A 22,080-nucleotide genomic window follows, 5' to 3' on the forward strand; every position below is an offset into this window, starting at 1 on the left:
AAATACTGCATTGGTTGAATGACACTTCGCTGAACCATGTCGGCCATCTGTTCGTCGATTATGATGTTCAGTCACCGAGACGTGATTTAGGCATTGGCACAGCAGCGAGTAGGCGTCAGTGTTGATCCGATTGGTGACAATTGACGGACTGTCCAAACAATGATGCGAAGAGTCCTTTCGGCATAAGCTTATCTTCAATGAAGCTGGCAAAGACAATGCGGGCTAGATGAGCGGAAGTAGTAAGCACAGCTACCGATTACCGGTAAGTGGCAAGAGTCGTCATCATGGCCGCAGTCGAACACAAAGGTGAACGACTGAACATGTACCAGACATTTATCACAAAGAAAGAGGAGTAACTGAGGGGATTTATGATGGCTATTACACTGCAGCTAGTTTCTACAGTAAGCACGGCAAACGAGAGGAGGTAAACTGTAAGGAGGTGTGAAGCCGTCAGATGACTCAAAGATGACAGGCCCAACAAAAAGTCGCAGAAAAGAGATCATAGCAGCATAGCAAAACATGACAGGGGCTCAACATCATAAGTCAAAATTAATTTGGCACACATGTTAGGGGTACCAACTAACGTGTTGCCAAAGGAAAGGGCTCAACTTCAGCACAAGTGCAATGAAGGCCTGACACTGGTTGAAAATATCAGCCCATGATGACATCATAACAGCTCAATGAAAGTACAATTCAGTTATGCACAGAAACGTATGAATAATGACTCTAGCAGTACATGAGGCCAAAGGCTTGAGCTGTGAATTAGCAACACTGAGCGAAAAACCAGATAACGGCATCATCACTTTTTCATCTGGCAGCAAAGGTTCTCACTCTATATGGACACAGAAATACCAGTATCAAAAAGGGCAAGGACATCAGTGCCCTCCATAGGAACTTTGATCACATTTGATGGTAAAGGCAAGTCTCAGCTGATCAATGAAAAGGCAGTTGTTGCCTCCGGAACTGCAATCACTAAATTTCATGTGGCAGTATCGGATGACAGTGTATGGATGAAGCTGAGCAGTGACACATATATATGGAACGGTGACAGACAAAGGGCAGCTATGGTAGTCCAAGGGCTCAGGAGGTAAGATTCAAGTAATGTGACGAGAAGGGTCATAAGCGTATGCTCAATGGTCAGCTTTGTCAGCAGCGGGCAAGACACGGCAATGGCAGTGATGCATCACGTGTCCAGCGATGCTGAAGGCATAGCACATAGGCACGTTGTCCAGAGTCCACCATGGTTTAAAACGCTGGAGAGGTGGCAAGGCAGCAGCAATGGTGGTTGCCCGAGGGGCGGTTGGAAACTGACAAATGCTGCCAGTGCCTGTCAGGCAACTTCGGCGTAAGTAAGCAGTGCAGCAACGGGAGGCGGGCTGAAAACTGACGGCAGGGCCTCAGACACTTGCTTCTGGACCATGTGCTGAAGGGTCAATGCCAAGTTTAATGGTCGGCTCGGGAAGGAGCAACAGCTGCCAAGTGACCTCATAGACAAGCTGCTTTATGCGCATTCTGAGTGAAAGGGTGACCTCTGTCATCAAGTCAAGGGTGGCAAGAGCCTTGGTCTGCCCTGAGGCCAGCTATGAGAAGACACGTTGCCAGTGCAGATCATAACCCCAACATAGACTGATTGACCAAAATGCAAATCGCAGGTTCGGGCTCATACAGCTGGTGGTGTCATCATCATTTTCAGGGCCAGCACACTGTCCCCAGGTCATCATTACACACCACTAAACGACACTGGTGCAATATTCTTGCAGTCATCTTTAACTATCGTCATTGCACTGTCACCAGGTCATCATTTCACACTACTAATGGCACTGGTGCAATATTCTTGCAATCATCTTGAACTATCGTCATGTCGTCATTGAAGCCCCTGTAGCAGATTCACCATCACCATTTGTCAGCAATCCTTATTACTTCACTGCAAATCAACCTCATCTCCATAATTCGCTCACTGCAGTTTCTCCTACAATGAGTGGGAACCTTCTTGAGATAGGCACAGTGTAGCTGTAGCCCAGTTACACAAATTGTGTGCTGATCGCTGATGGGGAACGGGATACATGACCTGATGACACATGCTCTCCCCTGTGCAGGTAGTCAGCTGTATTTGCTGGCAATGGCAGGATCAAGCATGTCTATACGTCTGTGCACAGATTCATCTGCAATGCCCCGAGGATGCCATCTAAGCATCGTGTTACTTGCCTACCTGTTCTTCTGTGCCCCTCAATCTTTACCAGAAAGATAGTGGGAAATCAGAAAGCTTGGCGTCATATGGTTATAAGGTCACACAGAGTCGGACACGACTGAACAATTGGATTGAACGAATTTGTATGTAGAGGCATGACAATATGGCTTACCCCATCGCAGTGCAAAAACAAGAGGCAGTGGCTTGAAGGCCTGCATGCTTTGCATTTCCTTGGGCTTAGGCATCGCTTGTATGATAGGAGGGTGGGGCCTGGGAAGCGGCATTCTTTCAACAACTGGTTTAAGTCAAAGAGGGTCTTGAGTGCAGCTATGCGACCCAGACTGTGTACTATAGAGGCGTAAGTTATGGCTAGAGCTTCCACTGTAGTCAACGATGGCCAAGAGCCAAGTACATGCTGGACTTCTTCACAGATGTCCATAAGCATTGCCACCTGAAGCTGTTGGAAGAACAGTAGCAGCCAGTCAGCACAGCTCTTCCCGAATTATCTCACAAATACGATCCCACAGGTTATCTATCATAGTGGCTTCCAGAGCATTTGAAGTGGTTGGGTGAACTGGCGGATCCAGGCGTCCATGGCCTTCTTATTGGTAGCTGCTGCTTTGGTGAAGTTCGACACGCTTGCGTAGAAGACTCGCAAAATGTTACCCTTGGGCGCTGCGCACCAGGGAGTTCTTTCATTTGCCATCTCTGGGCCAGCACGGCAGAGGAGAGGCTTTACCTTTTTGGCATAAGAGAGAGAGGGTGAGTTGAGGAGTTCAATTTTGGATTGAAGAGACTGAACTCTCTTTTCTAACCATGGTTGAGAAAGCCTACCAAAGTTCCTTCTTGAAAGCAGTCCAATCCTTGAAAAAGGCTTCATGATTTTCATACCAGGTACTGGCATATCCCTGAAGTATGAAGTAAACTTGCCTCAATTTTGCTCACGCATTCAAAAAGATCAAGCCTTGTTCTGCATCTTCATCAGACAGTCCTTGGAAGATGGGGGAGATGAGAGTGTAAAAAATCCAGATGCAGTGTCTGTGTGGCTTGCTCCATATTCAGGAGCATAAGGTACCTCAACAGGATTCAACACCACCACGCCATAGACAATCAGGAGACTGGCAGAGCTTCCAAATGAACTCCTTATTGGACTGATTTGCACCCACAAAAGACTAAACAAGTTGGCGGGAGATAATAGGAACAAGCATGCTCAGCGGTAATCGAGCCATAGAATGCCTATGGCTCGCCGCTGTGCTCAACTTCAGACTGGCAAGAAAACATCATGATAGAACGTGGAGTGTTACAACAATCTGGAACAATGTGGAAGTAGTCATGTACTGCTGCAATCATTAGAGATAAATCTTGCTGCCACTGTGCGTAAAAAATTCATAAAGCTGCATCTGGGCGGCAATGAGCATCAACAGATGAACAGCATAAATCTTTAGGCAGCATTGCTGCATGCAGTGATGCTCATCTTAGAAATGAAGTAACTGTTCTAGAAAACACGCAACAGAAACAGAAGTGGACAGGATGCACACAGGCTCACAACTGTATTTTACTAACTGAAAAATGACCTATATACAGAAAGCAAAACTATAGCGTTGAGCACATGGTTTTGTCCACTCTATATGTGTCATCTTTACTTAGTTAAACCCAGTTGTGAGTTTGCGAGCCTCCTGTCCACTCGTTTCCTAGCGCACTTACCCTATTTCCAACATGTGCATCACCGCGTGCTGCTATACTGCTGTAAGGAATACAGAGATGAACTCTGCAACTAGTGACAAATGCCTTCAACTACGGAACTCACTGCTTGCCAAGCCTGTCCATCTTTTGCTGAGAAAGGCAGCCTCAAAAATTTTTTTCCCAATTTTTTGACTGCAGGACGTAAGCTGACACTTAGGTCTGGAGAGGCACAAGGTACCCGCTCAATTGAGGTGGACACAAGTTAAAATACATAGACACTTGGTTGCCGTACAAACATGTGCGGCAGTTTGTTAACAAAGTGGCAACTTTGTATATCCGCCCTACCTGTTGCCATCTCAACTTTTGATTTTTGAAATAATCAATAAAAGCGAAATCTCGTGCTACACTGCCGAACACCCACTCTACGGCTTGCCTAACAGTGATCATTGCCTTGTTGAAGGCAACGTGATGAGGCTGCAGTATGGCACCTCCAAATGGCTTGTAGAGTAGGGGCCGCAGGGGGTACGCTGGGTCACCATAGATCACATATTTCTGCCCCATGGTGACCTTTTGAAGGTTCTCATACAGCACAGTCTCCTTGAGGATCCCTAGAAGATAGCAAGAATTTAAAATATATCCAATTAGGATCCATACAGGTGCCTTTGTTTTCTTTGTATAATGAGATGTAATTACAACTGCTAGGTTTTAGGTTTTTTTCCCTACAAATTTATAAAATACCACATGCTAGCACAATCTTGCATCACATAAGTACCGTGTTTCTTTACACATGAAATGCCGTTTTTCATGAGGCCGGTCGTTGAGTATCCTTTTCCCAAAAACCAACTAAAAAATATAAAAGTACTTGTGGAATTTTTGTTGCAGAGATATTAGGCTTTAATCTGGAAATACACATCGCTGAATATGAAAAACATTATGGCTAGTTACTGCAATGAAGACATGACTGAACAGGCTTACCTGCATCGTGACGCCTGCCTTTAAATGGTCCATCCAGCTGGCAGATTATGCCATTGGCACACATAAGTGCCTGGTACTTCTGCACGTGGTGCCTCTTGTGCCCTGAGAAATTCTCCTTCTGACCTACAGAAGGACGGCAAATTTGTCTTGCCGTTCCATCAATGAAGCCCCAGCAGTTGGGCAAAGGGGCCCCCTTTGCATGCGCAGCCTGAGGAGGAAAAATTGAACTGGCTGCAAGCAATGATCGCTTATAGAGTCCCTACACAGTAGGGACGAGGAAATAACCTTTCAGCGTGCACCTTCATTACTCTGCTTTAGCATAATGCTTATTGCACTGCTCCCAAGGGAGTTCACTCGTACAGGCCCATCACAGTTAAGGCGAAATCCTTTAATGGCTCATAATGTCGGCATTCATTTGTTCAGCCATACTACAGCTGTCAATGAAATGACGTCGTGATGATGCCATCAGAACAAATAAAAATCTTGTCTCCAATGGGAATCAAACCTTCATCCCTCAAATTCCCAGCCGAGCGCTTTAAGCAACTGTGCCACGTCCGGGATCGCGAAACACATAATTCTCCTAGTCAAATGTAAACATGACAGTAGCGATGACAATGACACTGCAATTAGTGATAATGACAATGATGACATAAACAAAGATAATGACAGTGCAATCAGTTGATAATGATGATGAGAGCAAATGTGATGCACCGTGTGCACCAGCACCGGTTAGGCTTTAACATTTCTGCAGTGTAGATTCCATAGTCTCTTGGAATTTTTTCAATACTATCAACGGCACTTGAAGTTTTTTTATTTTCCATAATAAGCCAAATTCGTAGACCTAAACTAGCTTAACTTTTTTTTTTAATTGGAGGATCATATATGCATTCTACTTTTGCAAACAGTTTGAGACAGTAAGGATGTCACTAAAAGCCAGGAATTGCGCAGAAATCCTGTGTGCAAAATAAAAACTTTGTCAGATTCTGCTGATGTGCAGATGGAAATGAGCAAAATCTATTCTATTCTTGACAGCTTTTTTTCTCAGCTTTAGCATGATAGGGTGGACTACTTTGGGTGTAAATTCAATTATTTCTTTTCCAGAGCTACTTCCTTATCCACTGCTTAGGATACGAAGAGATCAGAGGAAGATCTGAAGCCAGAAGACAAAACACCTGCAGCAGACGAAGCAATTTGTGCATAAAGACAGGAAAATAACTTATAAAGACTGCATTTAGTTAAGCGTGTTGGCTGCAGCTTTCTGCATTTAGTAACATAAGCAAATAGCTGAAATTGGCAACGACAATACTTGCCGCTGTCCTGTTGCTGTGCGTCCTATGTGCATCTACCATTCCCCGGCAATACAATGGTGCACTAAATTAAAATAGCTCTTCATTAAATACATTGCAGCTCATTTCTATCAATAGAAAACTGCCTCACATCTTTGCTTGAAGCAGAAGCACACTAAGCATTTGTCTGCTCACTTTAGAGCAAATCAGTGCTGCTGATTGTAGAAAATGAGTATTTCAACTATTCATCAGCTGTAATCACAGTATGATCATTTACAGGTATTATTTTCACAAAGAGAAACTAGCTCTGAAAAAAAATTTCTTTTTTTCGGTAAGAGTAGGCTCAAATATAGATTTTCGAGTAGACAAGGGGCAAATCCAAAATTACTTACGATTGTTTAAATTATGGCATAAAAGTTTTGTTAAATTTTTGTGTTGATCGAGTATCTGTATTATATGAAGCAAATTAAGAAATAATTTGTGCTGATAACAACCTTCTGCATATTTCTCAGTTTGTGTTTTTATGGACTTGCCTCATTTTGGAAGAAAAAAAGATGGCTTGTACATGTGATTGTGGAAGAGCTTATTGCTGCGCTAGTAGGTAAGATCAAAAAGTAGCATGGCACTGGTTGCATTAGGAACGCTAGCCAGTCTCACTAAATTCGATGTTGACACCTTCCCAGAGCTCTGCAACAGATCTGGAGAGCAGTAGGGGTAAATGTGCCTTCGCACATGTGTACCTAGGTAGATTGACGTGAAAAAAAAAAGGAATTGAATTGAATGATTACAGCCGACGGTCGGTGACTGGCCACGGGTCAAACTGCAATCGTTTATATAAATTATGCTGTACCGTCGTCAAAACAGCTCACCTGCTAGAAACGGCCTACACAACTAGCCTCCTGTCCTCCCTAGGAGCATGAGCTCTGATGCCTTTTGATTACAAAATTTTAACTTAGTCAAATCAAGTAGAAGGCACGGAAGCGTTTGAGCACACATGGAAGCTGATGGGGATGATGTGCAATGCACAGCGCGTGAGCGCGTTCCATTGCGCACGCGCGGTGATACGACGTCGCGCACTCGCTTCTCAAAAAGAATTTATCGCTTTGAATCCGCTCCGACTTCATTATTATTTTTTAATGAAAGCTCTACAGGCGGTCACACAAGTGTCACACTGTTTTGATAAGCTCTGAACCTTAGGATTAGCGCTAATGCGCATTCAAAGCTTTCTACTGATACGCCACAGCCAGTCCGCCTTGTTTTTACATTTTTCGGCGGGCATATATATCTCAGACGTTAAAGCACTACTGATATCAATAATTTGGTTTGCAACCGTCAAGCTACCACAGCCACATGCGCTACTTACCTCGCAGAAGCGCTGAAGGGCTTGCAGATCAAGCCACCTGTGGATTGTCAGATCGTACAGTAGGTGGCCGAAGTAAAACTCCAGATGTGCCAAGGTCTTGGACACGACGCTCGAAATGACCGAGCAGTGCCGATTAAACATACTTTCTTAATCGCACCGCCGATTAGGGTACGCAAGTCGGCGCAAGGTCATGCAAAGTGCCTCGGGGCCGGAGACCTTGACCATGGCTGGAAAGCAAAGGCCTTTTTGTGCCTTGGTCTGCTGACTGTTTAATTTGCAAAAAGCTCGAATCCATAGAGCATATTTTCCTTGATTGTCACGATGCGGTTTTTTTTGTGGGACGTGCTACAGCGTACTATTAAAAAGGACTTACAAATAACGCCGTTTGGCATACGCTACCTTCCATGCGCCCAGCCAGGAGAAGTGCCCAGTGATTTATTAATAGTCTTGTGTATGCACAGCATATGGAGAACGCGGATGGATGTTCGCCATGAGCATGTTGTCGTACACCCAGCCCATCAGTATTTTGTTGAAAGTATAATGCACACGCATGATGTTTTCGGAGGGCAATCTGAACCCCCGGAATGGCTGCCAGTCTTGGACAAGCTCATGTCACTTAATCCATTCTATCACATGAAACCTGTCAGAGAGTGACTTGTGTTTTTAATTCCATGCGTCTTTTCATCGTTCTTTGTAGTTGCCAAGTCGGTAATAAAGAAAAAAAAAATAGCTCAGAGGTAGAGCGTTCGCTTTGCATGTGAAAGGCCCATGGTTCAATTCCCGGCACCTCCAAGAAGCCGAACATTTTTGTTTTTATTTTCGTTCCTTCAATTTACTCACAGGTGATTAACCCAGACTCTGCTGCGCTTAAACGTCTGAGTGGGTAGTACCAATGCTTCTACCCTCCGCTTCAGCTTCGGAATCAGATTATAGTCTTGTTTATAGAACGAATGCACACATTCTGTACGCCGTGGTCTGATGGGGCATTTAGAGCAGTCTTCTGTAGCCCCCATGCTCTACAACGAGCAGAGAGGCTTCAGAGAATGGAACACTTTTGCAAGTGAGGGAATTTTAAGGAATCACGCCGCCTGAGGTGAAGGTGGTGTGGCTTTTCAGCCCACGTTCTGTGTTTGTCGCGTATTTAATTCTCCATGTAATATAAGATGTTAAACTCGGCGACATCCTGTGTGTGTGTGTGTGTGCGTGTGTGTGTGTGTGTGTGCGTGTGCGTGTGCGTGTGTGTGTGTGTGTGTGTGTGCGCGCGTGCGCGTGCGCGTGTGTGTGTGGAGTAATGTTCTTTGTGCAAAATGTAATAATATATTAGGCGACATTGAAAAAAACGGGGGTGTAGCTCAGAACTGTTTTGGAGTGTTGTGACGCGATTGGATCTCGAGTGGCAATGATACAGCTGGATCTCGCCAAAGCATTCGATCGCGTTTCGCACGATGCCTTGTTCGAAGTATTGGCACACTCAAACATAGGGCGAGTGACTGAGGAAGGTGTTCGAATGGTGTATGCGAACTGCACGACACGGATAATTGTGAATGGAGAGCTCACTGACAGCATTCGTGTGCTGTCGTCAGTGAGGCAAGGCTGCCCCCTGTCACCACTGCTGTTTGCGGCCTACCTCGAGCCTCTCTGCCGGCCTATCATAAACAATGAACGTATAACTGGTTTTATGCTACAGTCAGCACAGGTCAAAATGCTGGCATATGCAGATGACATCGCTGTATTCTGTTCAAGCAGAGAAAGCATTCAAGAAGTTACTGTCCTTGTTGAAAAATTCTGCCAACAGACAGGCTGAGACGTAAATTGTGAAAAAAGTGCCGGTTTCTGGCATGGAGACTGGGATGTTACGCCTGAATACTTTTCTCGTTTGCAATGCTCAGAATTGCCGACCCAGTATTTAGGCGTGCCGCTTGAATCGTACCAAGATCCCACTCCTTTCTGGGCTGGCCAAGCAGAGAGGGCGAGAGAGAAAGCTGATTCATGGTAGGGCAAGCCGTTGTTAATGTTCTCACGCGCTTATGTGTGCAAAGTTTTCCTTGTGGCAAAATATGGTACGTAATGAATGTGCTTTCGGCGACGCGTGTTAGCATTTAAAAAATTAATTGTGTCTTTGCTATTTTCATGTGGGCATCAACATGGGAAATGTGCAGCAGAACCAACCTCTTTCTTCCTGTTAAGGCGGGGGGCTTGGGCCTTGTGCATCTCTTTTTGCGACATGCTGTCTCGCGTTTTTTTTCCTTCGTGATCGAAACGACAAATTCTTGAGGACGGTCATGCAAGTACGACTGTGTAAAATGCTTCCAGAATACGTTGTCTGCTCTGGTGAGAATATGAGTGGCGCTTTAAAAGGGTACATGCGCGAAGTTGTCTTGTCTTTCAGAATGTTGCATGCGCGTTTTTTCATGGAATACTTGAGCAAAGTGTGTAAGGAGAAGCTGTACAAAGATCTTCTGGATGTGATGATACCGTTGCCGATTTATCGTGCACCACACCGTGGAGGCCCTGGACAGGATGTCTTAAAGCGTGTGAAAAAGATGCCAGTTAGGCCTTCAGTAAAACGTTCTTCTTTAAGCTACATTCCAACACATTACCTGTTAAAGCCTGGTTACATGAAAGAGGCTTATTCGTTCCCTGGACAACAGACTGTCTCCTTTGCAAAAAACCAGAGACAATCGAGCACGTCTTTCTGGATTGCTGGGAACCAGTCGTTCACTGGGATGTTCTCCAGAGAACACTCAAGAAAGACCTTCCGTTAGATCCGTATGGCATACGGTTCCTGCCAGTCGAGGGTGAGGGTATACCTTTGGATTTAGTCATGGTCTTGGGCCTCCACAGCCTGTGGAAAACAAGGATGCAAGTGCAAAGTGTTCTGTACGCGAGAACATTGTCGAGAGTGTGCTGCTCCTTAGAGAAACGTACCGGCTGCTTTCTGATCCACCTGACTGGATCAGTGTGCTCGATGAACTGGCTGTCCTCAAGAAATTTTGAACCTTTCGTGACAGCCGAAGTCTGGATGTTGCGAGTTTTACCATTATTGTGGATCTTTTTTGAATTGATGTGAACTCAAAACAGGCAATAAAGAAAAAAATGGGATTCTGCTTCCGGCCACGCCAGTGAACGGACGCAGGATGCAGGGCTCCTCAGGAGCGGCTTCAGCGGCCATGTCAGGCCGCGGTAACAGGACTGCTGAGCAGGATGGTACTTATCAATTTGTTTTGCCTGCACTGCCAACAGGTCGGTGTGTTTTGAATACGCTTTTTTTGCATGCCGATATCAGGGCCCGCCCGTACCGGGTGGAAGATTTCCGCGACGCTTTGGCACAGCATTCGCTGATCCCCGATGTTGTTGCGATTGGGGCGTATCGTATGAGCCACGTCTGGGCTGTCACTCTCAAGGATTCTGAAGCGGTGACCAAGCTTGTTAGTGTAGGCGAGTTGTGTGTGAAAAACGGTCGCTGCTTGGTAATTGACCCGGCGAACCAGGATGTGCGGCTGAAACTTCACTGGCTGCTACACAACGTGCCAGACGAGGATGTTCGGGCTGCCTTTGCGCCGTACGGAAAGGTATCCGAAGTTACACGGGAGCGCTTGCGAGTTAAAGGTATGCTGGAAAAGGGCTCTACAACTAGACTCGTCACGCTGAAGCTGAAAGCTGGCATGAAGCTCGACGACCTGCCGCATCAGCTGAATGTTAGCGGTGAGCTGGCGCTCGTTATTGTGCCAGGCAGACCCCCGCTGTGCCTACGCTGCCGGAGTACGGGTCACATCCGCAAAGAGTCACATCCGGAAACTGTCGACGGTTCGGGCATGAAGACAGCCAGTGTGCTCGTACCTACGCTAGCATTGCCGGACCTGGGACCAGCGAAGACTCGTCGGAGTTAATAATGGACGAGGTGGATGCGGAGGAGGCTGCTGACATTAGAGGTCAGTCAACAAAACAGGACGCGCCTTCTATGACTGTTTTAACAAAGCATAAGGTGACTGTGCCCAGTCAAGAAAATGAAACTCGGCAAGCCTTGCAAGATCCGTCACAGGACCATGAAGGCGCGTCAAAGGAAGCATCAGAAGATGTAATCAATTTTTCTGACGCTGAGGAGCATTTCAGTACTGAGCCTCCCTGTACTCATGCCATGGAGGTTGGGCCGGAGACAGCAGCCTTTATTGCCGCGAAACGTCCACACGAGGAAAGCGTTGAGGGGACTCAGCTGAAAGGCGGTGTGTGTAGTGAGCCGCCGCCGAAAACTTCGGGCATCCGAAGAGCAACGTTAAGACCGAACCCGAACTTCTCGGCCCACACGCGGCAGGCGGGGAAACCGCCTCCGTAGGTTTTGTGGTGTCCTGAACGATTTGTGGGTCGGCTGCCTACCGACCAGCGTCAGGAACATTCTGCAACCAAGCGGGGCGTGTGTGAGCAAAAATGACAGACGGTGCTTGGACTTCGTTTGTATGCAGCCCGACGTTCTGCTGGGAGGACAATACATGCACACATATGCCACTGTTCTTCAGAAGCGGAGGCCACGCAATCATGAAGGTAGGCACCATGCGGGTACGGGCGTCTCTCGCTAATACATGACTCTCAAGCTTAATTCGCCGTTACACGTAGCTACTTTGAATGTCAGAGGGCTGGGAGCGAGAAGGCGACAATGTCAGCTCAGTCGCCTCCTTTTAGATAATGATATAGATGTAGCAGCTGTGCAAGAGTCTAAGATTGAGAGCCAAGAAAGCAGTGACCGTATGGTGGCTTCTTTTCAAACAAACTTTTATTTGTGTGTATGCCATTCTGTTGGTGTATCGGGTGGATGCCTTTTATTTATACGTAACACGCTGGGAGTAAGCGTAGAGTCCGTTTTTGCCTGTCCAAGTGGTCGGCTTTTGGTTACTGATTTTACCTACTGTAATTTATGCTGGCGTGTGTTGTGTTTGTATGCTCCCAATTCAGAACGCGAACGTGAATTGTTTTTTGAGTCTATTGAATCGTGGTTGAAGGTCGACAAAATCTTGCTTGTACTTGGTGACTACAACTGTGTGTGCGCAGCTGTGGACCGAGCGGCGAAGTGTAAACCTCGAAGAGACAGAAGCTCCGAGCAGTTGAATGTACTTGTGCATGAATACGGCCTTGAGGATGTTGGTAGTGTGTTCTCCACTGGAAACCAACCAGAGTTTACGCACTTTCAGCGAGATAGCCATGCTCGATTGAACAGGGTGTATGCCTCGGTTGATCTTGTTTCCCTATGTAATGCATATGAGGTCAAACCTGTGTCTTTCAGCGACCATTGTCTCGTGAGTGCAGTGTTCGGGAGGGCAGGAAAGAAATCGCGCTTTAACTGGTACCTATGGAAACTGAATGCCAAACTTCTCGCCGATGAAGAGTTCCTTACGGAAGTTAAGACAGAGTTTGAAAGTCGTCTGGCTGTGCGACCAGTAAGTTTTGCAGCGGAATGGGACAGCTTCAAAGAGTGGGTCAAATTGAAATCCATAGAAAAGAGCAGTAAGGTGCGGCATAAAGAAAAAGAAAAAGAACTGAATGAACAACTTCAGTTTTTTTTTTAGCATGGAAAGTACGGTGCCAGGGCATTTCGCCAGTAAAATACGAGAGATTAAAGGTGAGCTGGAAACAATCGACAGCGAAAGATACACAGCGGCTGTCATACGTGCAAGGGCTGAAAAACTTTGGGCTGGAGAAGTGCCGACAAAGCGAGCGCTAGCAGACGAAAAAAGATACGCCTGGCAGAAAGATATAAGGAGTATAAGGTATGCCGGCCATATCACTGAAGATGCTAAAGATATTCAGCGTGCGGTAACAGAGCACTTCGAAGAACTGCTTAGCGCTAAGCTTGAGACTGTAGGCGGCTTTCAAACAGATTTTCTAAGACTGATGCCTGCACTGGATGACGAAAGTAAAGCGCGCCTAGAAACACCGATAACGTTGCAGGAGATAGAATCTGCAATAGATGACCTGACACCTGGGAAAGCCCCTGGGCCGGATGGTCTAAGCGCTGCCTTCTTTAAAACCTTTCAGCAGTATGCGGCTCCGTTTATGCTCGATGTAATCACTGAAGCTTATGAACGTAAAACTGTTCCATTGTCTTTCTCTACATCGCACATTGTGCTAATACCCAAGACAGATGATCCGGAGAAACGACTGTTGGTGGGGTCATATCGACCGATTAGCCTCACCAATGTTGACTAGAAGGTGTACATGAAGTTTTTGCAAAAAGACTGCAAAGCGTAATAAAAAAAACTGGTTGGGTCTCATCAAACGTGCGGCATCAAGGGTCGATCTATTGCCACGAATATACATGTCGCAAGAACGGTACTAGAATGTGTTGATGCACTCGGTGGTCAGATAGCCATGATGCAGTTAGATTTGGCGAAAGCCTTTGACCGTGTTTCTCACGAAATTCTTTTTTCCATTTTGGAGCATTCTAACCTTGGTGAAGTCATAATGGAGGGTGTTAAAATGGCTTACGCGAACTGCACGACCCGTATTATAGTGAATGGTGAACTGAATAACAGCATCGCAGTACGTTCATCGGTAAGGCAGGGCTGCCCGCTCTCACCCCTGCTTTTCGCACTGTATTTAGAGCCACTTTGCTTGGCTATCATTGATAGCGATCGCATTTTAGGGTTCAAGCTGCAATCAGCACACGTAAAAATGCTATCATATGCTGATGACTAGCAGTGTTTTGTGCAACTAGAAAGAGCATCTGTGAAGTCACGAGTGTCGTCCAAACATTTTGTGATCAAACCGGATGTAAGATCAATTGGGAGAAAAGCTCTGGGTTTTGGCACGGTGATTGGGACGTGGCACCCGACTTCTTCTGTAAGCTGCGATGGTCTGCTCTAGCAACGCGTTATCTAGGCGTGCCTTTACATTGTTATCGAGATCCCAAAGTGCACTGGATGGAAGCAACATCCAAAGCGAAAGAAAAAGTGGATGCGTGGCAAGGAAGGCAACTCTCAATGTTTTCACGCGCTTCTATTTGCAATGTTTTTCTTATTTCGAGCCTGTGGTACCTCAACAATGTGTTGTGTGTCTCACGAACCTCAATTCAGAAAATGCACCGTGTTTTTGCTGTTTTTATTTGGGCACCCACATGGGAAAAAACCGCCCGGACGAATTTGTTTATTTAAAAGGGGCGGGCTTGGCCTTGCCCATTTGTTCTTGCGTCAAGTTATTTCGCTATTTATATTCCTGCGTGATCAAAAAGATACCTTTCTAAGAATTGTGATGCAAGTGCGATTGCAGAGGCTGTTCCCTGAATGGATTGTGTCATGTGATAACATGCCTGGTACTGTGACTGGCTACCTGCGCGAGGTTGTTTTTTCGTGCAAGTTGATGGAAGTGCGGTTTTCTTTTGATTACCTTTACAATGTTCCCTGAAAAAAACTGTATAATGATCTCATTGACGTGATGCTGCCGGTGCCTTTTTACCGGGCATTACACTGTGGAGGCCCAGGGCAGGACGTTTTGAAAAGAGTCAAGAAGATGCCCGTGAGGCCTTCCGCTAAAACGTTCCTTTTCAAACTTCACTCTAATACGCTCCCTGTTAAAACCTGGCTGAATGAAAAAGGTATCTTCGTCCCATGGACAACAAATTGCCTTTTGTGCAAAAAAACGGAGAATTTTGAACACGTTTTCTTACAGTGTTGGGATGCTGTTTTTCTATGGGACGTCCTCCAAAGGACAATTAAAAAGGAACTTCCCCTAACTCCGTACGGTATCAGATTCCTACCAGCGCAGAACGATGATGCACCTTATGATTTAATTATGCTTCTTGGCCTCCATAGGTTGTGGAAAACACGAATGCAGGTGCGACATGCAGATATAGAGACACGGTCTGCGCGTGAAAACTTATTGAAAGTGCGGTGCATATACGCGAAACTTTCAGGATGCAGCAGGATCCACCACAATGGCAATGTCTATTTGATGAGTTCGTGCACCTGAAAAGATTTTAGCCCCGTACGCGATAGCTGAAGTGTAGTTAAAATGTTTTATCATGTGTATTTTGTTTTTGTGTTTCACGGCAATAAAGAAAAACAAGAAAAAGAAGTAGCTCAGAGGTAGAGCGTTCGCTTCGCATGAGAAAGGCCCCGGGTTCAATCCCGGGACCTCCAAATAGCCGAACATTTTTGTTTTTATTGTCGTTCCTTCCATTTACTCACAGGTGATTAACCCAGACTCTGCTGCGCTGAAACGTCTGAGTTGGTTGTGCCAATGCTTCTACCCTCCCCTTCAGCTTCGGAGTCAGATTATAGACGTGTGTGTGTGTGTGTGTGTGTGTGCGTGTGTGTGTGTGTGTGTGTGTGTGTGTGTGTGTGTGTGTGTGTGTGTGTGTGCGTGAGCGTGAGCGTGAGCGTGTGCGTGTGCGTGAGCGTGTGCGTCCGGGTGTGTGTGTGTGCGTGTGCGTGTGCGTGTGTGAGTGTGTGTGTGTGTGTGTGTGGTAATGTTCTCTATGTAAAATGTCATAATAAATTAGGCAATAAGGAAAAAATGGGGGTGTAGCTCAGAGGTAGAGCGTTCGCTTCGCATGTGAAAGGCCCCGGGTTCAATCCCCGGCACCTCCAAGTAGCCGAACATTTTTGTTTTTATTTTCGTTCCTTCCATTTACTCACAGGTGATTAACCCAGACTCTGCTGCGCCTAAACGTCTCAGTTGGTTGTACCAATGCTTCTACCCTACCCTTTAGCTTCGGAATCAGATTATAGACTTGTTTAGAGAACGAATGCACACATTCTGTACGCCGTGGTCTGATGGGGCATTTAGAGCAGTCTTCAGTAGCCCAATGCTCTACAACGAGCAGAGAGCCTTCAGAGAATGGAACACTGTTGCAAGTGAGGGAATTTTAAGGAATCACGCCGCCTGAGGTGAAGGTGGTGTGGCTTTTTAACTCGTGTTCTGTGTTTCTCGCGTATTTAATTCTCCATGTAATATGAGGTGTTAAATTCGCCGACATTCTGTGTGTGTGTGTGTTTGTGTGTTTGTGTGTGCGTGTGTGCGTGTGTGCGTGTGTGCGTGTGTGCGTGTGTGTGTGTGTGTGTGTGTGTGCGTGTGTGCGTGTGTGTGTGCGTGTGCGTGTGTGCGTGTGTGCGTGTGTGCGTGTGTGCGTGTGTGCGTGTGTGTGTGTGTGTGTGTGCGTGTGTGCGTGTGCGTGTGCGTGTGCGTGTGCGTGTGCGTGTGTGCGTGTGCGTGTGTGTGTGTGTGTGTGTGTGTGTGTGTGTGTGTGTGTGTGTGTGTGTGTGTGTGTGTGTGTGTGTGTGTGTGTGTGTGTGTGTGTGTGTGTGTGTGTGTGTGTGTGTGTGTGTGCGTGTGTGTGTGTGTGTGTGTGTGTGTGTGCGTGTGCGTGCGTGCGTGCGTGTGTGCGTGCGTGCGTGCGTGCGTGTGTGTGTGTGTGTGTGCGTGCGTGTGTGTGTGTGTGTGTGTGTGTGTGTGTGTGTGTGTGTGTGTGTGTGTGTGTGTGTGTGCGCGCGCGCAGTAATGTTCTTTGTGTAAAATGTGATAATACATTAGGCGACATTGAAAGAAAACGGGGGTGTGGGATTCTGCTTCCGGCCACGCCAGTGAACGGACGCAGGATGCAGGGCTCCTCAGGAGCGGCTTCAGCGGCCATGTCAGGCCGCGGTAACAGGACTGCTGAAAAGGACAACACTTACCAGGTCGTTTTGCCTGCACTTCCAACAGGTCGGTTTGTTTTGAATACCGTTTTTTTGCACGCCGATATCAGGGCCCGCCCGTACCGGGTGGAAGATTTCGGGATGCTTTAGCACAACACTCGCTAATCCCCGATGTTATCGCTATGGGGGCGTATCGGATGAGCCACGTCTTGGCCGTCACTCTCAAGCATACTGAAGCCGTCAACAAGATTGTCAGTGTAGGTGAGCTGTCTGTGAAAAACGGTCGCTGCTTGGTGATTGACCCGGCGAACCAGGACGTGCGACTCAAACTTCACTGGCTACTTCACAACGTGCCAGATGAAGATGTTCGTGCTGCATTTGCGCCGTACGGAAAGGTGTCAGACGTTTCCCGGGAGCGCTGGCGTGTTAAAGGTATGCTGGAAAAGGGCTCTACAACTAGACTCGTCACGCTGAAGCTGAAAGCTGGCATGAAGCTCGACGACCTGCCGCATCAGCTGAATGTTAGCGGTGAGCTCGCGCTCGTCATTGTGCCAGGCAGACCCCCGTTGTGCCTACGCTGCCGGTGTACGGGTCACATCCGCAAAGAGTGCCGGGTTCCTCGCTGCGGAACCTGCCGACGGTTCGGGCATGAAGACAACCAGTGTGCACGAACCTACGCTAGCATTGCCGGACCTGGGACCAGCGAAGACTCGTCCGAGTTAATTATGGACGAGGCGGATGCGGAGGAGGCTGCTGACATTAGAGGTCAGTCAACGAAACAGGACGCGCCTTCCATGACGGTTTTAACAAAGGATAAGGTGACGGTCTCAAATGAAAAGAATGAACCTCGGCATGTCTTGAACGTTCCATCCCAGGACCATGAAAGCGAGTCAAAGGAAGGGTCAGAAGACTTAACCAAATTTTCTGACGCTGAGGATCATCTCAGTACTGAGCCTTCCTGTACTGATGCCATGGAGGCTGGGCCGGAGACAGCAGCCTTAATTGCCGCGAAACGTCCGCATGAGGAAAGCGTCGAGGAGACTCAGCTGCCAGGCGGTGTTTGTGGTGAGCCGCCGCCGAAAACTTCTGGCATCCGAAGAGCCACGTTAAGACCGAAGCCGAACTTCTCGGCTGACACGCGGCAGGCGGGGAAACCGCCTCCGTAGTTTTTGTGGAGACCTGAACGATTTGTGGGTCGGCTGCCTACCGACCAGCGTCACGAACCTTCTACAACCAAGTGGTGCGTGTGTTAGCAAAAATGAAACAATGGGCTTGGACTTCGTTTGAATGCATCCCGACATTCTGCTGGCAGGACATTACATGCATGCATACGCCGCTGTTTGTCAGAAGCGGAGGCCACGCAACCATGAAGGTAGGCACCATGCCGGTACTGGCGTCTCTCTCTAGTACATGACTCTCAAGCTTAATTCGCCGTTACACGTAGCTACTTTGAATGTTAGAGGACTGGGAGCGAGAAGGCGACAATGCCAGCTCAGTCGCCTCCTTGTGGATAATGATATAGATATAGCAGCTGTGCAAGAGTCAAAGATTGAGAGCCAAGAAAGCACTGACCGTATGGTGGCTTCTTTTCAAACAAACTTTTATGTGTGTGTATGCCATTCTGTTGGTGTATCGGGTGGATGCCTTTTATTTATACGTAACACGCTGGGAGTAAGCGTAGAGTCCGTTTTTGCCTGTCCAAGTGGTCGGCTTTTGGTTACCGATTTTACCTACTCTAATTTATGCTGGCGTGTTGTGTGTGTGTATGCTCCCAATTCAGGGCGTGAGCGTGAATTGTTTTTTCAGTCTATTGAGTTGTGGTTGAAGGTCGACAAAATCTTGCTTGTACTTGGTGACTACAACTGTGTGTGCGCAGCTGTGGACCGAGCGGCCAAGTGTAAACCTCGAAGAGACAGAAGCTCCGAGCTGTTGAATGCACTTGTGCATGAGTATAGCCTTGAGGATGTTGGTAGTGTGTTCTCCACTGGAAACCAGCCAGAGTTCACGCACTTTCAGCGAGATAGCCATGCCAGATTGGACAGGGTGTATGCCTCGGTAGATCTTGTTTCCCTATGTACTGCATATGAGGTCAAACCTGTGTCTTTCAGCGATCATTGTCTCGTGAGTGCAGTGTTTGGTCGCAAAGGAAAGAAATCGCGCTTTAACTGGTACCTATGGAAACTGAATGCCAAACTTCTTGCCGATGAAGAGTTCCTTACTGAAGTTAAGACAGAGTTTGAAAATCGTCTTGCTATGCGACCAGTAAGTTTTGCAGCGGAATGGGACAGCTTCAAAGAGTGGGTCAAATTGAAAGCAATAGAAAAGAGTAGTAAGCTGCGATACAAAGAGAAAGAAAAAGAAAAAGAACTGAATGAACAACTTGCTCTTTTTTTGAGCATGGAAAGTACTGTGCCAGGGCATTTCGCCAGTAAAATACGAGAGCTTAAAAGTGAGCTGGAAACAATCGACAGCGAAAGATGCACAGCGGCTGTCATACGTGCAAGGGCTGAAAAACTTTGGGCTGGAGAAGTGCCGACAAAACGAGCCCTAGCAGACGAGAAAAGATACGCCTGCCAGAAAGAAATTATGAGTATAAGGTATGGCGGCCATATCACAGAAGATGCTAAAGATATTCAGCATGCGGTAGCAGAGCACTTCGAAGAACTGCTTAGCGCTAAGCTTGAGACTGTAGGCGGCTTTCAAACAGACTTTCTAAGACTGATGCCTGCACTGGATGACGAAAGTAAAGCGCGCCTAGAAACACCGATAACGTTACAGGAGATAGAATCTGCAATAGATGACCTGTCACCTGGGAAAGCCCCTGGACCCGATGGTCTAAGCGCTGTCTTCTTTAAAACGTTTCAGCACTATGCGGCTCAGTTTATATTCGATGTAATCACTGAAGCTTACGAACGTAATGCTGTTCCATTGTCTTTCTCTACATCGCACATTGTTCTAATACCCAAGACAGAGGATCCGGAGAAACGACTGTTGGTGGGGTCATATCGACCGATAAGCCTCACCAATGTTGACTACAAGGTGTACATGAAGGTTTTAGCAAAAAGACTGCAAAGCGTAATAAATGAATTGGTTGGGTCTCATCAAACGTGTGGCATCAAGGGTCGATCGATTGCCACGAATATACATGTCGCAAGAACCGTACTAGAATGTGTTGATGCACTCGGGGGTCAGATAGCCATGATGCAATTAGACTTGGCGAAAGCCTTTGATCGTGTTTCTCACGAAATTCTTTTTTCCATTTTAGAGCATTCTAACCTTGGTGAAGTCATAGTGGAGGGTGTTAAAATGGCTTATGCGAACTGCACGACCCGTATTATAGTGAATGGTGAACTGACTGACAGCATTGCAGTACGGTCATCAGTAAGGCAGGGCTGCCCGCTCTCACCCCTACTTTTTGCACTGTATTTAGAGCCACTTTGCTTGGCTATCATTGATAGCGATCGCATTTTAGGATTCAAGCTGCAATCAGCACACGTGAAAATGCTAGCATACGCTGATGACATTGCAGTCTTTTGTGCAACCAGAAAGAGCATCTGTGAAGTCACGGGTGTCGTTCAAACATTTTGTGATCAAACCGGATGTAAGATCAATTGGGAGAAAAGCTCTGGGTTTTGGCACGGTGATTGGGACGTGACACCTGATTTCTTCTGTAAGCTGCGATGGTCTGCTCTCCCAACGCGATATCTAGGCGTGCCTTTAGATTGTTATCGAGATCCCAACGTGCACTGGATGGAAGAAACATCCAGAGCGAAAGAAAAAGCGGATGCGTGGCAAGGAAGGCAACTCTCAATGTTTTCGCGCGCTTCTATTTGCAATGTTTTTCTTATTTCGAGGCTGTGGTACCTCATGAATGTGTTGTGTGTCTCACGAACCTCAATTCAGAAAATGCACCGCGTTTTTGCTGTTTTTATTTGGGCATCCACGTGGGAAAAAACCGCCCGGACGAATTTGTTTATTTCTGTTAAAAGGGGCGGGCTTGGCCTTGTCCATTTGTTTTTGCGTCAAGTGGTTTCGCGATTTATATTCCTGCGTGATCAAAAAGATATCTTTCTAAGAACTGTGATGCAAGTGCGATTGCAGAGGTTGCTCCCTGAATGGATAGTGTCATGTGAAAGCATGCCTGGTACTGTGACTGGCTACCTGCGCGAGGTTGTTTTTTCGTGCAAGTTGCTGGAAGTGCGGTTTTCTTTTGATTACCTTTTCAATGTTCCCCCAAAAAAAAAACTGTATAAAGATCTCATTGACGTGATGCTGCCGGTGCCTTTTTACCGGGCATTACACTGTGGAGGCCCAGGGCAGGACGTTTTGAAAAGAGTCAAGAAGATGCCCTTGAGGCCATCTTCTAAAACGTTCCTTTTCAAACTTCACTCTAATACGCTCCCTGTTAAAACCTGGCTGAATGAAAAAGGTATCTTCGTCCCATGGACAACGAATTGCCTGTTGTGCCAAAAACCGGAGACAATTGAACACGTCTTCTTACAGTGTTGGGATGCTGTTTTTCTATGGGACGTCCTCCAAAGGACAATTAAAAAGGAACTTCCCCTAACTCCGTACGGTATCAGATTCCTACCAGTGCAGAACGATGATGCACCTTATGATTTAATTATGCTTCTTGGCCTCCATAGTTTGTGGAAAACACGAATGCAGGTGCGTCACGCAGATATAAATACACGATCTGCGCGTGAAAACTTCATTGAAAGTGCGGTGTATATACGCGAATCTTTCAGGATGCAGCAGGATCCACCACAATGGCAATGTCTATTTGATGAGTTGGTGAACCTGAAAAGATTTTAGCCGCGTACGCGTTAGCTCAAGTGTAGTTGACGTGTTTTATCGTGTGTATTTTGTTTTGTGTTTCACGGCAATAAAGAAAACAAAAAGCGGGGGTGTAGCTCAGAGGTCGAGCGTTCGCTTTGCATGTCAAAGGCCCCGGGTTCAATC

General features: G+C 46.7%; 1 protein-coding gene and 1 non-coding gene across 2 annotated transcripts; one reads left to right on the plus strand and one right to left on the minus strand.

Annotated features, from left to right (window-relative positions):
• Positions 1-4,084: 4,084 nt before the first annotated feature.
• LOC146171784 (uncharacterized) lies at positions 4,085-7,711 on the minus strand. The gene is made up of 3 exons (XM_084586341.1): positions 7,496-7,711; positions 4,847-5,054; positions 4,085-4,479 (listed from the first exon to the last, which is right to left on the minus strand). The coding sequence occupies exons 1-3, from the start codon at positions 7,634-7,636 to the stop codon at positions 4,085-4,087; spliced, it is 744 nt and encodes a 247-aa protein (XP_084442467.1). The 5' UTR covers positions 7,637-7,711.
• An 8,288-nt stretch (positions 7,712-15,999) lies between these two features.
• On the plus strand, positions 16,000-16,071 carry TRNAA-CGC (transfer RNA alanine (anticodon CGC)). The gene has a single exon. It is a non-coding gene; the product is annotated as a tRNA-Ala (tRNA).
• Positions 16,072-22,080: the final 6,009 nt, after the last annotated feature.

Source organism: Amblyomma maculatum, unplaced genomic scaffold, assembly GCF_055883805.1.
Source record: "Amblyomma maculatum isolate TAMU_Amacu unplaced genomic scaffold, ASM5588380v1 scaffold_18, whole genome shotgun sequence".
NCBI lineage: Eukaryota > Metazoa > Arthropoda > Arachnida > Ixodida > Ixodidae > Amblyomma > Amblyomma maculatum.

Coding starts and splice junctions, on each gene's coding strand:
- LOC146171784 (XM_084586341.1), bottom strand. CDS start 7,636: ATGTTTAATCGGCACTGCTCGGTCATTTCGAGCGTCGTGTCCAAGACC. Junction 5,055..7,495: donor CCCTTCAGCGCTTCTGCGAG/GTAAGTAGCGCA, acceptor TTTCCTCCTCAG/GCTGCGCATGCAAAGGGGGC. Junction 4,480..4,846: donor AGGCAGGCGTCACGATGCAG/GTAAGCCTGTTC, acceptor GCTATCTTCTAG/GGATCCTCAAGGAGACTGTG.